The following is a 13,269-nucleotide window of genomic DNA, read 5'->3' on the forward strand; positions in this document are numbered from 1 at the left end:
AATTAGAGTCCTTTATTAAACAAGAAAAATAACCATTCGATTGGCTATCTAATCTGGTAATTATTATTTTTTATTTGTTTTTTTAACAGAACTTGGACCAGGTGAAGCTAGAACTACACCCCTTGAGTTAACGTATTTACAGACAAAGAAGTTTTTTTTATCTTAAATGCAAAATTTATGTATTTTTTGTACATATTTGGCTTAAGTACTCCTCTGAGAATGTTGTTCTTCCAGCAAATGGCTGTTTTCGAGTCTACAGAAGGCCAGTTGACTGTTAATCGATTGCTAAATTAGTTGACGATTGCTTCAGTAATCAATTCCTCACGATTAATTCAATTAATCGTTCCAGCCCTACAAAACAGGTACACCAATACTGTCCGTCTGATTAAATATGAACCTTTGTAACAATGGGGCTCTTTTCCACACCAAATAAATGTATTAAATGTGAATTAAAAATAATTTTTCAAAAGTTTGATTTTTTCAAACACGTTCAGGGTGAAAATATGCAGGTGCAAACAAATATATATACATTATAAAAGCTTTTTTTTCCAAGTTGCCACTCCACCTTTTTGTCCACAAGCATTTAGAGAACATTGTGTAAAAATGACTCGGAGACACGCAGCGTGTCACCGGCTCCTCCCTTGAACTCTGACCTTCCCCACAATGCGAGCACACTCGCCAATACGCACCAGTTTCCACAGGAAACCCCAACAACAACTTTCCAACGAAGAGCGCTCGGGTCAATGGTGGAGGAGCTGGATTTTTAAGTTCTTTTGAACGCAGTTGATGTGTACAACTCCACATCTGCAAGTAATGGAACTTCTGAGTCAGTTTATTTCCCCCATTTGATCCGTCAGGTGTGAAGTTGGACAAAATTCCAGACCGCCCCCCCAAAACCTGGTGCCTATCTGGGACTCTGCTTGTGGTAGATATTTTCATACCAGGGAAAGAGTCGAGCCCAAAGCAGAGTTAGCGATTACCATGTCACAGTGAATGCAACAAGGGGGATAAACAGCTCAGCAGCGTTGCAGCTAATGTGTGCTTGAAGTGAAGGGCTTTGTTCTAAGAGTTTAGCCAGGAATGTCCAATTATGCCGTGAGTGGATGGTGGGGTTTTTTTTTTTTTTTTTTTTACCTAAAACTGTGGGAATGATTTCATCTGAGCCAAATTGAACGGAGCTCACGAAGCAGCAAACTGATTTTATTCAACACCAAATGATCAAATGAGTCCAGGGTATTTCTGATTTTGTTTTTTGTTGTTTTTTTTACAGTACACTTCAATGCTGAGATGCTGGCATGTTAACACCCTAAGAGACCGTCACAAACCACCCCAAAACAAATTCATCGGGTTTGCGACTGTAATGTAACCAAATGGGAAAAAAAAGGTCCAAGGGTGACGAAGGCAATGCAAAACTAAAGTTACACTTTTTTTTTTTCAAAAGAAAGTTCTCCTTTTCATTGTCAGTCTTCATCAGTCAACCCCTGTCAATACCAGAAAATGAATTGAGGTGTTCAAGTGTGCGTTCCTCAATGCGCGGTGGGAGCAAATTGCACACAAATTCAGGAGAAAGAAGGCTTGTTGGGCCGAGGAGAGCGAACTCTCACAGCCCTGCCATTCACTGCAGCCCTCTCCTTCATCCTGACACATAAAGGGTGTGAGTGAGGGTGGAGGGTGGAGGGGGTGGTTGATGGGGTAGCAGCCTGGGGGCCACTATTTGTCTTCGCAGCCTCAGGGGAAAAAAAAAAGGTCCGGGGGAGAATCGGGATGTGTTTCCGACCTCATGAGCTGTCCGGGGTTTTGCTCCCAGAACTCCATCCAACTCCGCAGCGTGAGAATCCGGCGGGGGGACGGGGATCGCCGATGGACTCGGTTGGAGGAGACCCGGCTGCGGCGCAGGGGGCCCAGGCTCCCTGTCAGTGTCTTGCCTCTCTGGCTTTCACTCTCAAGTGTGTTTTCAGACCTCAGGTTTTATTGAATCGCACACAAACCCCCCTCCTCAAGTACACGCACGCACGCACACACACCTTGTGCCACTTGGTTTAACTTAAATAGACACCAGTTAGAAAATGGAAGTGGCGTTGTCGAGGAGAGGAAGTCCTGATGATCTCGAGTTCCAACAATGGCCGCTGACCGAGTCTCCCTTCCAGCCAGACTTCCCACAGAGTTGATCTTCTTTGGGTGTGCTGCTGCTGTTGCTGCTTTTGACACGGGTGATGAGGAGGAGAGGCTAATGAAATTAGAGCTCGCCTAATTAGCGCGCAGAAGCCCTTGTCCCCTGCTGGTTATCAGCTGAGTGAATGATCAGGGACCCTCCACCCTTGGGTGACTGCGGAGAGATGCCCGGGTGGATCTTTTGATTTATTGTCCTCCATCCGGCAGTAGGGAGATAAAGGGAAGGGTATACGTATGTGTGTGTAGAGGAAGGGTCGTCGGGCGAGAATATAATCCCTTTGTGTCTGCCGTCTCCGTAGCTACGGCGCTGATGAAAAACAAAAATTAAACAAACAAAACATATTTCTCTTTCTCCAAGGGTGGCAATCCGTCACCATCTGCTTAATTTACCACCTGTTTGCGCCCCGAGGAATGCTCTGCGCCGGCAAAGCGCACAACTGTGTTTAAACAGAGGGCCCCTTCCCGTGACCCCTGGGGGGCCTGCATCAGCACTCACACGCGGGGGGTTGCACCCCCCTTACTTCTCTCCCTGAGCAAGAATAGAGAGGAGACTCTGAAGCCCCTCAAAAGCGAGGCGACAAGCCTGAGAAATGAATTAGACCGTGGCAAAGGGAACGCACGCTGAGCTCCGACGTCGGCCTCGCCGCCTCGACCCGACTCGGGATAGAATCATCTGCTTCCAGAACCTTGAGAGGAGTCCAACGGCAACACACACGCCTTGCTTGAAACGGGCTTGACTGATTTATAGGCGCGCCTCTGCTCCCAGCGCTGACGACTGAGATTCAAGTCGATGGAAATATGAAGAATGACTGCATATGGCTTCGTCTCCAAACGCTGCAAATGGACTGAATTAGCGCGGACTCAGCTGCGAGGGGGGGACTGAAATACATTTGGCCGGCGTTCATCTGGATGATATAAAAAGAAACCAAATCTGCCTCCCTGCTGAACCGACGCAGTTTTGCTGATAATGATTTCGAAGTTCAGAAAGATCTACACAAGCGGGAATTGGGCGATTGCTAAACTGTACGTCTTCCCCTAACGCTGCTGCTGAACAATGCAACTGACAGACATCAGTTTAAAATTGTCTCACTACAATTTGGACTTGGATTGGGCCATTCTTACAAAGCTATTTTGATCTAGAGGGGTGGCCAGCTCCTGCAGATGGGCACCAGTAACCTGCATGTTTTAGATTTTCTCTGGACTCAACACACCTGAATCACATGAATGGCTCGTTATGACGCGTCGGTACAACCAGATGACTTAATGAGGCGGCAATTCAGCAATTGGCTCAGCAATGTGGGAGCAGAAAAACATCAAAAGCATGCAGGACGCGACCTGTTGAGGATTAGACTTTACCAACCCTGATTGGTCTGCCTAGCGATAGCCATCAACGCTATTTGAGGGATTTCAGTTTACTCTTATGTTGCCTTCATTCACAGACAGCGTTACGTCACCGCTGTGTTCTCTGTGAACCACAAATCTGGAACTGAATCAGAAAACTGCAAAGCAGCTGAAACACCGAGTTCCTTTGAACCACGACTAAAACACCACCAGTTTACAGTTGCTTTCGACCTATGATCACCGGAACATCAACCAACATATTTGATGTGCCTTGATGGTTTTGATGACGGCACTCGACAAAATGTAATGTTTGTTACTGGTGACTGTATGATGCTTCAGTTACGTTATACTATACATACATGCTGAAATCTGCTACATAAATACATTTGATTGACTGAGATTTGATGTACTGTAAAACTCCTGAAAGTTTTCCCAAATTGCCCAAGCAGACCAAGTTCTCTAACGCATCCTGGCAAACGTATCACTTGTTTCTTCAGTCTTTTGGAGGATCTGCCACAAGATTAACCCAATTTAAACATTGGCTCTCTGCAGTCATAAGAAGCAATAAATTATAATCTCTTTGCAGGCCTAAAATGCATATTCAGTCACTATCAACCAAGAAATCATTGGGCCTGAGCATTAAACTGCCCTTTTATTTGCACATAAGCGTTAGTTGATAAGCATTAAAGCTAACTTGACTAATATTAATTGGCTTGTATAAAGTTAAGGGGGAATCAACCATATAAATATTTTTTTTTCCTTTCTCCTTTTGCTTCTTGTGATGTCAGATGTACTGAAAAAATGTTAAAGGCCACAAAAAAAGAAAAGATGGCAGAGAAAAAAAAAGTTTGAAACAAGCCAGTGAGCCTGAGAAGTTTCACTTAAAGTACGGAAACAGAAATTTTTGTGTTTTATTTGACAATAAGTCTGTTATGATGTATGGACCAGTAGGGCCAAAATGCAGATAGATGACAGGTCGCTTTGACAAAAACTTTCCAGCAAACACAGGAGAACAAAAGGTGAGAAATGGTGAAATCCAGCAGTGACTGACTGGCAGCTGAGGACTTAAATACTGGTGAGTTTAATTAGTGGATAGAGAACTGGTGGTTGATTAGTCCTGTTGTTGATCATGTGAGATGTGTGATGCGTAAAAAGTGTTTCTGTTGCAGTTTTGCAAAAATAAACCAATTTTGATACAGCCAAAAAACACAATCCTGTTGCCAAAACATTTATCTAAAAAGGAGTTTATTTTTCAAATTGATGTGTTTCCATTCAGTGAATTAACTTTTGAAATTGATACATTTTAACTTAGATACTGATAACTAAACTGATTGGAATTGCACATTTCGAGTTGTTCAAATAAATGTCGACATTAAAAGGGTTCCCTGTGGAAACCATGAAGTATTTTTGTTCTTTCTTCGTCCTGCAAGATAGAAAAAACAATTTTTGTTGAAAACCACATTAATTAGAAACAGTGCGAGACATCACTGACGTTTAAAATTCTGGAAGTGCATTGCTGAACGTACTAAATGTTTTTATATTGATTGGACACAACTGGACAGACTTCAGTGTGCTGTGGGTCTTTCAAAAAATTCAAGTCAGTCCTTGAATATTTCCATTCAAACCTTCCCAGATGCCCCCAGAGTATTATCGCAAGAGATAAGGCCTGGAAATGCGTCAAGGAAAACATCTCTGAGATGCAATCAGATTGAGCGAATCGGCACAGAAAAATGAGCAATTACCAGCGTCGGAGCCTTGGCTAGCGTTTGTGTATCTTGAAGAGCTCGGTTTTCGCTGTCCATGTCTTCCACTTAAGATAGGATTTCTGAAAACACAACCATGCTCAAGGGCAGACCTCTCAACAGCCCACATCAGAGACTTCAAAAATATGTCGGACTAATCAGCAAAAGCCGACATGGCCCAGTTATGTCTTCAGTAAATCATCAATGGAGACACGAAGACGAAGGTTCGGGGCGTGGATTGAACGTTGTTTTGGTGGGAATAATTGAGGCGTTCGACCTCATGAGTGCGGCCTTTCGTATGCGAAGCCCGCATTCCTGTCTGCGGGACTCACTCACCAAAGTCTTTCTTGCAGTACTTCTTCATAGTGATCTTCATTTTTCCCTTGGAGGCTTTACAGTAGGACTCGCAATCTGCCAATTAGAAAAAGAGAAAAAAAAGAGGAAGTACATGTTAGCGATGTTTATCCAGCTGTTTATTAAATGCTTTGAATGATATTTAAAACTTTGTCCCAATGAAATCCATCCAGACACAATACTGGGTTAGCAAGAATAAGAAAAGATTTAAGCAATATCTTTGCAAAATAAACCAGTCACGTCACTGCATGATTCCAATTGGCTGATCATTATCTGACCACGTGGCGACACCAATGGAGTGGCGGCATTTCACTCCCAGATGTTAATTTTGTCCTTCAATTTGAAAGTAAAATATAAACTAAAATGACATGACCTAGTGGAAAAGTAAAGTGTCCGGCTGTGTTGCGGTGGAACACTGTGAATTCCACCCTATTAATCCCAGCATGCACAAACTATTCGGAATGGGAACGGAACAGAAAAACAGCATGCATACTTAAATGGTTCGGCGGGACGTGAAGTTCCAGAAAATAATTATTTCCTAACATTTAATCCTTCCAGTTTTCAATTAGTCTTAAAACTGAAACTATGTTTTTCAAAATCTATGCTCAGTGTCGAGCAACAGCGGATCAATAGGAACCTTTGGTTTAGCAACAGTGACAATGGATGCAAAAATCGTTTGCATCCATTGTCTTTGTAATTTTCTCTTTTCTTCTGCTGCACACTCAAATTACTGCCAATATATATATATATATATATATATATATTTCTAAGGGGCTGAGGCTTCTATGGTGCTTTAGTAAAGGAACATTGTTGGCAAGCCAGACGAAAAGTTATAATTGGACAAATTTTCTGGTCAGAAGTTACCTTTCGGAGCTTGTCAATGAGGTAAGATGAGGCTTGTCTTAAGTGAAATATAAAAAAAAAGCAGTTTGCTTTTCTTCAAGGGTCTGCAATCAGTAGCTCTGATTTAAAATTTAAAATTAATGGACAACACATTGAGCAGATTTCAGGTGTTGTTCTGGATTCTCACCTATAATTTGACAAACATGTAAAAAAAAAGGGGGGGAAAAAAACACATTCTCCAAAAACTGAATACAATGAACTTTGAGAACTTTGTTCAATATTGCAACGGGTCATAAATTTTTAACCCTGGCGTGCACCGAATGCCACAATCAGACAGCTGGGAAGCGATGGGATTGTCCTATCGGACCATCAGTTCCCAAAACCACATACAAACACACACACAAAAACTTGGGAAAGCGCACAACGCCATCCCGCTGGACTGCTCACAGAGTTAACATCTCATGGAGTCCAAATGACCCCATGAGAGGTTCAGGGTCTTGAGGTGCTTAGTGACCTTGTGGTTCCTCTTCGATCCAGAGGGTGTGTCCAGCAATAACTGCAAGGAACCTTTTCACAAAACCTCTTCAGGTAAACAGGATTTTTCCTCTGAGAGCCGATAATATGTGGAAATCCCTGCCTAGAGTCTTGATACCGATTCCAGGCTGGAAGATTTTTAGACTGAAGACTGGACTTAAGGAAGACCAGGTTGTAGTTGTGGTCAACAGCCCATCCCATCACGGCACCAGATGGTTTCATTACGGTCTGCATTAAGTTAATTTTAGGAATTATGTTATGTACAGCATTTGTCCCGCTGTGTTGTTTTATTGTCTTTTAAACTGTTTTATGTTGTTAAAGGGCCATCTGGGGATGTTCATTGCAAATTAGCCAGGGCTATAAATGTTAAAGCGTTCTGTTTTGTTTGTACCTAATACTTGTCCCTATAAAATTAAACACTAATGCTTCAAGATACTTTTACTGGGGAAAAAAATTAATAGGGTTTTGGACAATTTCATCTTCAGTCTTCTACCACCATATATGGTGGAAACATATAGGATCAGTTTATTATAGTAGTGAGACGATGCTTGGCATTCCTGCCAAAAAGAAAAAAACTGAAATCACAACAGTGTATTTCCATTTATCCACCGCCCCTGAACGCAGCATGGACAGCATGTCGCCAGGACGTTACGCTTGCTCTCTGGCTAGCGGATGTAGTTGTCAGTTGGGGGAACAAGCTCTTCTGATTGATTTGATTGGCCGGATTATCAGCTGAAATCCGGAGACAGCCAGCACGGGACTTGGCCCAAAACGAGAAGAACATGATGTGGGTTCAGAGCATAGAAGAAGAGGAGGAGGCGGTGGAGGAGGACGAAGAAGAATAAGACGGTAAGGTAAGGAAAAGGAACATCTATTTTGTTGTTTTTAGTGCGTTTATAATTATTTTTTCTTTCCTTTTCCTTACCTTCCTCTTATTCTGGCTGGTCAGACTGGACTGACAAATATGTCAATTAAACTCAGAGGGAGTGCAATTTTGTGGTGAGAGCGTACCAGAAAATTGCCTTTATCTATCTAAATGTGTCTTTTATTTCTGCTTACCAGCAAAACATGGTAAGCAGAATGTTTTAATGTTCACCATGCTGCATTCATGAGCCTGGGAATAAATGGAAGGGGGCAGAGCTATGCGCTTCCTTGTTTAATGTAGTCAGTGGGATTGCTTAATATTTTCCCAAGGTTTTAGGCAGGAATGTGACGCCAATCAGCGCCATACGTTTTTCACAAATCACAAAATGTGTTTTAAAATGTGTTATAGGTGTGATTTGACTTATTCCTAAATTATGTTTTGATTAATGTAAAGCAGGGGTGTCAAACTCCAGTCCTCGAGGGCCACTGTCCTGCAACTTTTAGATGTGCCTCTGCTGCACCACACCTGAATAGAATAATTAGGTCGTTAGCAAGGCTGGGAGAACTGATCTACACAAGGAGGAGGTAATTAAGCCATTTCATTTCAGTGTTTTGTAGCTGTGGCACATCTAAAAACTGCAGGACTGCAGCCCTCGAGGACTGGAGTTTGACACCTGTGATGTAAAGGTACTTCTAAAACTGTTGAAATAAAAACATTTTTTACATGCTAATGTCAATTTTTGGGGTGATTTTCAGTTGCTAATTCAGCATTGTTAGCTGCTAACAACAGTCAGCCAGTTGTGGTACGCTCAAAATGCTTACAGGTCATTCCCATCTCTGTTAAAAGTTTCTATTTTTGACCAAGTAAATAAAATGCTGGCAGATAAATGCTTTTAAAACAATAGAGGCTTCTTTAACGTTTTCTTTAAAGTCTTTGCTAGCTGACTGTTAGCACAAAAGCTCAACTCAAAAACTACTTCTTCTTTTACCTCAAAATAAGAGTTGCACGTGACGCAGCATGGCAGCACTGCAGAGGAGCTTCACTCACTCGCCACTGAAAGTTTATCTGGTATCTAAACCGTGTTGAAGTTGAGCTTCATACTGTCTTGTCAACAAAACAATTGTGGGAGAAGTGGGGGGTTTTTCTCCTTGCACAATCATGGCAACAAATATTATCAAAATATACACATGATAATTGCATGCTCACTTAGCTAACCGCTAACACAAGAGCTGCTAATTTGAAAGTTTATCTGACATTAATAAACCATTTTCGATTAGGACTTTATCTTGTTTCATCTACACTGCAGTCGTGACTTGGGTGAAGTGTTTTTTTTTTTTCCTCTTATGGCAGCAAAGTTGAAATATTTTAAAGATGCTAATTGCATGGCCACTAATAATACGTAATTGCTATTCCTAAGTCTTACAAGGAGACAAATGGTCTGAAAGGAAGATACGCTGGTTCGAGCAGGTCTTTGGGGAATTTACTAAAATGATTGGGGATTTGGGCATGCCTTGGTGGCGTAGCGGTTAGCGCGACTCATATTTGGAGGCCTTGAGTCCTCGACGTGGCCGTCGCGGGTTCGACTCCCGGACCCGACGATATTTGCCGCATGTCTTCCCTCCTCTCCCTCCCCGTTTCCTGTCAGCCCACTGTCATATAAGGGACACTAGAGCCCACAAAAATACCCCCTGGAGGGGTAAAAAAAAAAAAAATGATTGGGGATTTGATGGGTGTGGCAGCGGACACTGTGGCTACTAAAGAAGCTAAAAGATACAGAGATAAAAGATACGGTGAACGGGCTTCAGGGAGGACAAGCTCCACTGTGGATGGGGAAAAGTTATGGAGCCGCGCTGAAATGCTTGAAACAGTCAAAGAAACAAAATAAGAGCTTCAAACGTTGGTACAACAAGGTGTCAAACTTAAAACCCATAAAGCTCAAAACATCACCTCATCGCCAACTTGACTAGATGAAGTAAAGCTGGCAGCAAATGCGTAGAGCTCAGCAAGGAAAACTTTTCTCAAGACAACAAATCGCAGAGTTTTTACATCATCTCGTGCAACGATCTGGTTACACCCTTAGCGCTGAGTGTCACACTACTTTTGTTCCCAGACACTCAAGGATGCCTTTGAAGAAAGAGTGTGAAACAGATTAAAGCTTACACACATCCTCCCGTGTCTGTCAGCACGCTCCTGCTCTACGCCTCCATGTTTCCCATTCTGGCCCCGCGCTCTCGTCAGTGTCCTGCTGTTTATTGTGCGGGTTACCCCAAGGTCAGCCCCTCGTAAAAGAAGGTCACTCAGGGCGGGGTGGGGCGGAGGGAAGTAGGGGGGTGGGGGGGTAGTGAACCCCGTCAGAAATTAGAACCCTTTAAAGCCAAAAGCTAGAAGAGAAGTAAAGCCCAGTAGGGCGGGTAGCAATAAGCCTTGGGCATTTTTTGGGGGTGCGGGTGGGAAAGCTGGGCAGGGCAGTTTGAAGAGAGAAAGAAAGAGTTGGGGGGGGGGGGCAGTTAACAGAGAGAGAGAGATGGGGGGGGACCTTTCAGCTCGCCTGAATATGGACAAACTTCATTATTTCTTCCAGCCCTCTGTCCAGTCTTTCCCTTTCTTCCCCATTATGCTCTGTGTGAATGAGGTTGCCTAGGTAATGATAGAGCAAGAAAAAAACGCCCTCTCCTCCCTCTCACAAAAAAAAAAAACGAGGGGAGAGAAAAAAGTGGCGAGATGAGGATCGAATTCATGTATGAGGAGTGAAGTCGGAGAATGCCCGGCTCCTTTCTGGGGAGAAAATGAGAAAAGAGGAAATCCCAAAGTAAATGAAAATTGACGAGTCCATATCGAGCACGCTTGATTTCCATGCAAATGAAGCAACGAGGGCAAAAGGAGGGATGCTCTTTGTCTAAGGGGGGGCCTTCATCCTGCTTCCCCTTTTGATAGCTGACGCTACCCATTAGCCCCACGGCGTGCTAGCCGGCCCGTCCCATTGCGCCTGCGGCTCTCATTAAGGTCTGATCTCCCGCCGCGAGGACAAATGCCCCCTTTGTGCGCCCACGTTCATTCCAGCGGGGGTCCCCCCGGAGACCGGCGCTCCTCCTAATTTGGAGGGTGGTGTCCGTCTTTGGAGACGCCTGACAAGAAATCCAAACTCTCTCGGCGGGTCGCTAAAGCCGGGGGAAGCGAAGGATCACAACAAAGCTCGGTGAAGTCAGGAGGGTTGGGGGGGGGGAGCTGATCGATGACCAGAGGTGACTCGGGTTGTTCAAAAAAAAAAAACCAGATCACGCTCTCCTGCTCTTTAAAAAAAAGGAAAGAAATAAACTTTTAAAAGGTGGAAACGAATCATATTATGCTGGCGGTCCGACACGGAGACTCTTGTTGGAGGGTGGGGTGGGGAAACATGAACAATGAGGTCCAGCAGGGCTTCTCTTCTGGCACGGCAAGCCTTGATAGAAATACAAACTGGTGCAAATGAAGCATGTAATCAGATTAGAGCTGAAGCTCTGGGGAGGCTGCTGGGCAGGCTGGGAATACAGGCGACAAGGCCGCAGGGAGAGCTGGCAAAATATCTGGAGTTTACATCAGCAGCGGTCTGATCTCACCGAGTTCGGCTCATGTCAGCGCCTGCGCTTGAAATACTCTAACGTATCATTACACGCCCCAAAGAAACGGCTCAGCTGAGTTGTTATTTCATCAAATCGCTCCCAAAGAAAGTACATTTGGTGTGGCAAGTATAAAAATGAAAGATCAGTTGGAGTGCTGCAGAAGTCAAAAATGTTCTGGTCGCTCACCTGATGGCTCCTCGTAGCTGCTGTAGGTCGATGTTGGAGATGCAACAGGGATTTCTGGAAGACAGAGATGAAAATTACACATTTTCGTAACACTAATTATAAAAAAATGATTAGGTTTTTTAAAAAGATTTTAAGAGCAGAATTTCACCAAAGAGCACTTAAAAAAAGAACTGAAAATTCCTTTTCGTTTTTTTTTTTTGCAAAAGTATTCACACCCCTCAGACATTATAACACATTATCTCATAATTACTACAGATTTTAATGAATTCCTTTGGGGGTCGTAAAGTCTAAAGATTCAGAAATCCAAATTGTGGTCTATGTTCCAAAAAACAAAACAAACATTCAACCTAGCATTATGCTGCCACCACCATGCTGCCCCTCAGGAATTCAGTTGAACATATCAAAATTAAATCACACACTTTTTCATTTTTAGATGGCTTCTGAAGGCAGCATGTTCTGTCTGTCCAGTAAAAACGTAAGGAGGGTTGACCGCAAATGCACGCCACACTTTTCAGATTTTTATTTTTATTTTTAAAAAGAACAACTTATATAATTTTCTTAAATACGGATCGTGCCAAATGTTTCCTTACACCGCGTGAAATTACTCGTATGACTTTGCTCGCTGTCTGAGATTAAATCTGACGAAACGTTTTCTGCTAAAGAACAGTCGGTATTATTTGAATCAGCTGTGCAAATTTTTCTGCATAATTTCATTTTATTTCCTTTAAATCAAACTCAGAAATACACACATGTTAAAATCACTATATCTATAAATACGCTGGGGAAGCTCTGAGCTTTTTAAGCGTCTGCCGCAATGTTAGATATTTGAATAAGTGCATGTACTCAACTATGTGTTGCTCTGTCAAACAAAATTCCGATAAAATATGTCTTAAAGGTTTATGGTTATAAGATAAAATGTTAAAAAGTGAAGAAAAGAAGCATGAACCCATTTGCGAGTTTCTCTCTCTCTCTCTCTTTTTTATATTGCATCGCTGCTGTAGGGTTTTCCATAAATGTTCCCCTCTCTCTGCACTGATTGTGCTGGTCTTGTTAAATTCGTAGCTGGCAGAAAGTTTGATATCGCTAAAAACTTTTACAACATACCATTAAAAAGGAAAAGACATTATCTGTAAAAGAAAAATACATATACACGAGAAACCAAATACATTCACAGTCTTTGGGAACCCTTTGACCCCCCTCTGGTTTTCTACCATGTTAGAACCTTGGTTACCACGCTACGTCCAGTCATGTTCACCTTGGCGACACGGGGGGACAATAGCCGGCGCGTCCTCCTTGACATCCCTGTTATCTTATCCGTTGGTGGCAGCCGGCTACAGCAGGTACTAGCGGCCTATCTCTGCTCTGGGTGGCGTTTATTGCAGAAGGTCTGGAATCTGCAGGCTGCAGATACGGCCAAAAGAACACATGGGCCGCCGCTCCTTCCCTCGGAGCGGCTGAGGAGATTTATTGCGAGGGGGGACCGTTAGCGGGCGCTGAAGACAAACACGGCCGGGTCGCTCGAGCCCTAACGATCTGTTTGTCCAGGCTGGTGGTTTAAAAGGCTGAATATCTCTTGGGAAGAAAAGGATAATAATAATAATAATAATAATGGCGCTAGGATACGACAACAATG

The 13,269-nt window shown here is 43.2% G+C and overlaps 1 protein-coding gene across 2 annotated transcripts in view; it reads right to left on the reverse strand.

The window, feature by feature from the left end:
- Positions 1 to 13,269, reverse strand: part of LOC102226100 (netrin-1-like) — a 59,695-nt gene that overhangs the window by 3,572 nt on the left and 42,854 nt on the right. For both annotated transcript variants that reach the window (XM_023348439.1, XM_023348438.1), the window contains exons 5-6: positions 11,637 to 11,690; positions 5,592 to 5,666 (exon numbers count right to left, since the gene is read on the reverse strand). In XM_023348439.1, the coding sequence (XP_023204207.1) occupies positions 5,592 to 5,666; positions 11,637 to 11,690 (129 nt within the window). The remainder of the gene's footprint in view (positions 1 to 5,591; positions 5,667 to 11,636; positions 11,691 to 13,269) is intronic.

Source organism: Xiphophorus maculatus, chromosome 16, assembly GCF_002775205.1.
Source record: "Xiphophorus maculatus strain JP 163 A chromosome 16, X_maculatus-5.0-male, whole genome shotgun sequence".
Lineage (NCBI taxonomy): Eukaryota > Metazoa > Chordata > Actinopteri > Cyprinodontiformes > Poeciliidae > Xiphophorus > Xiphophorus maculatus.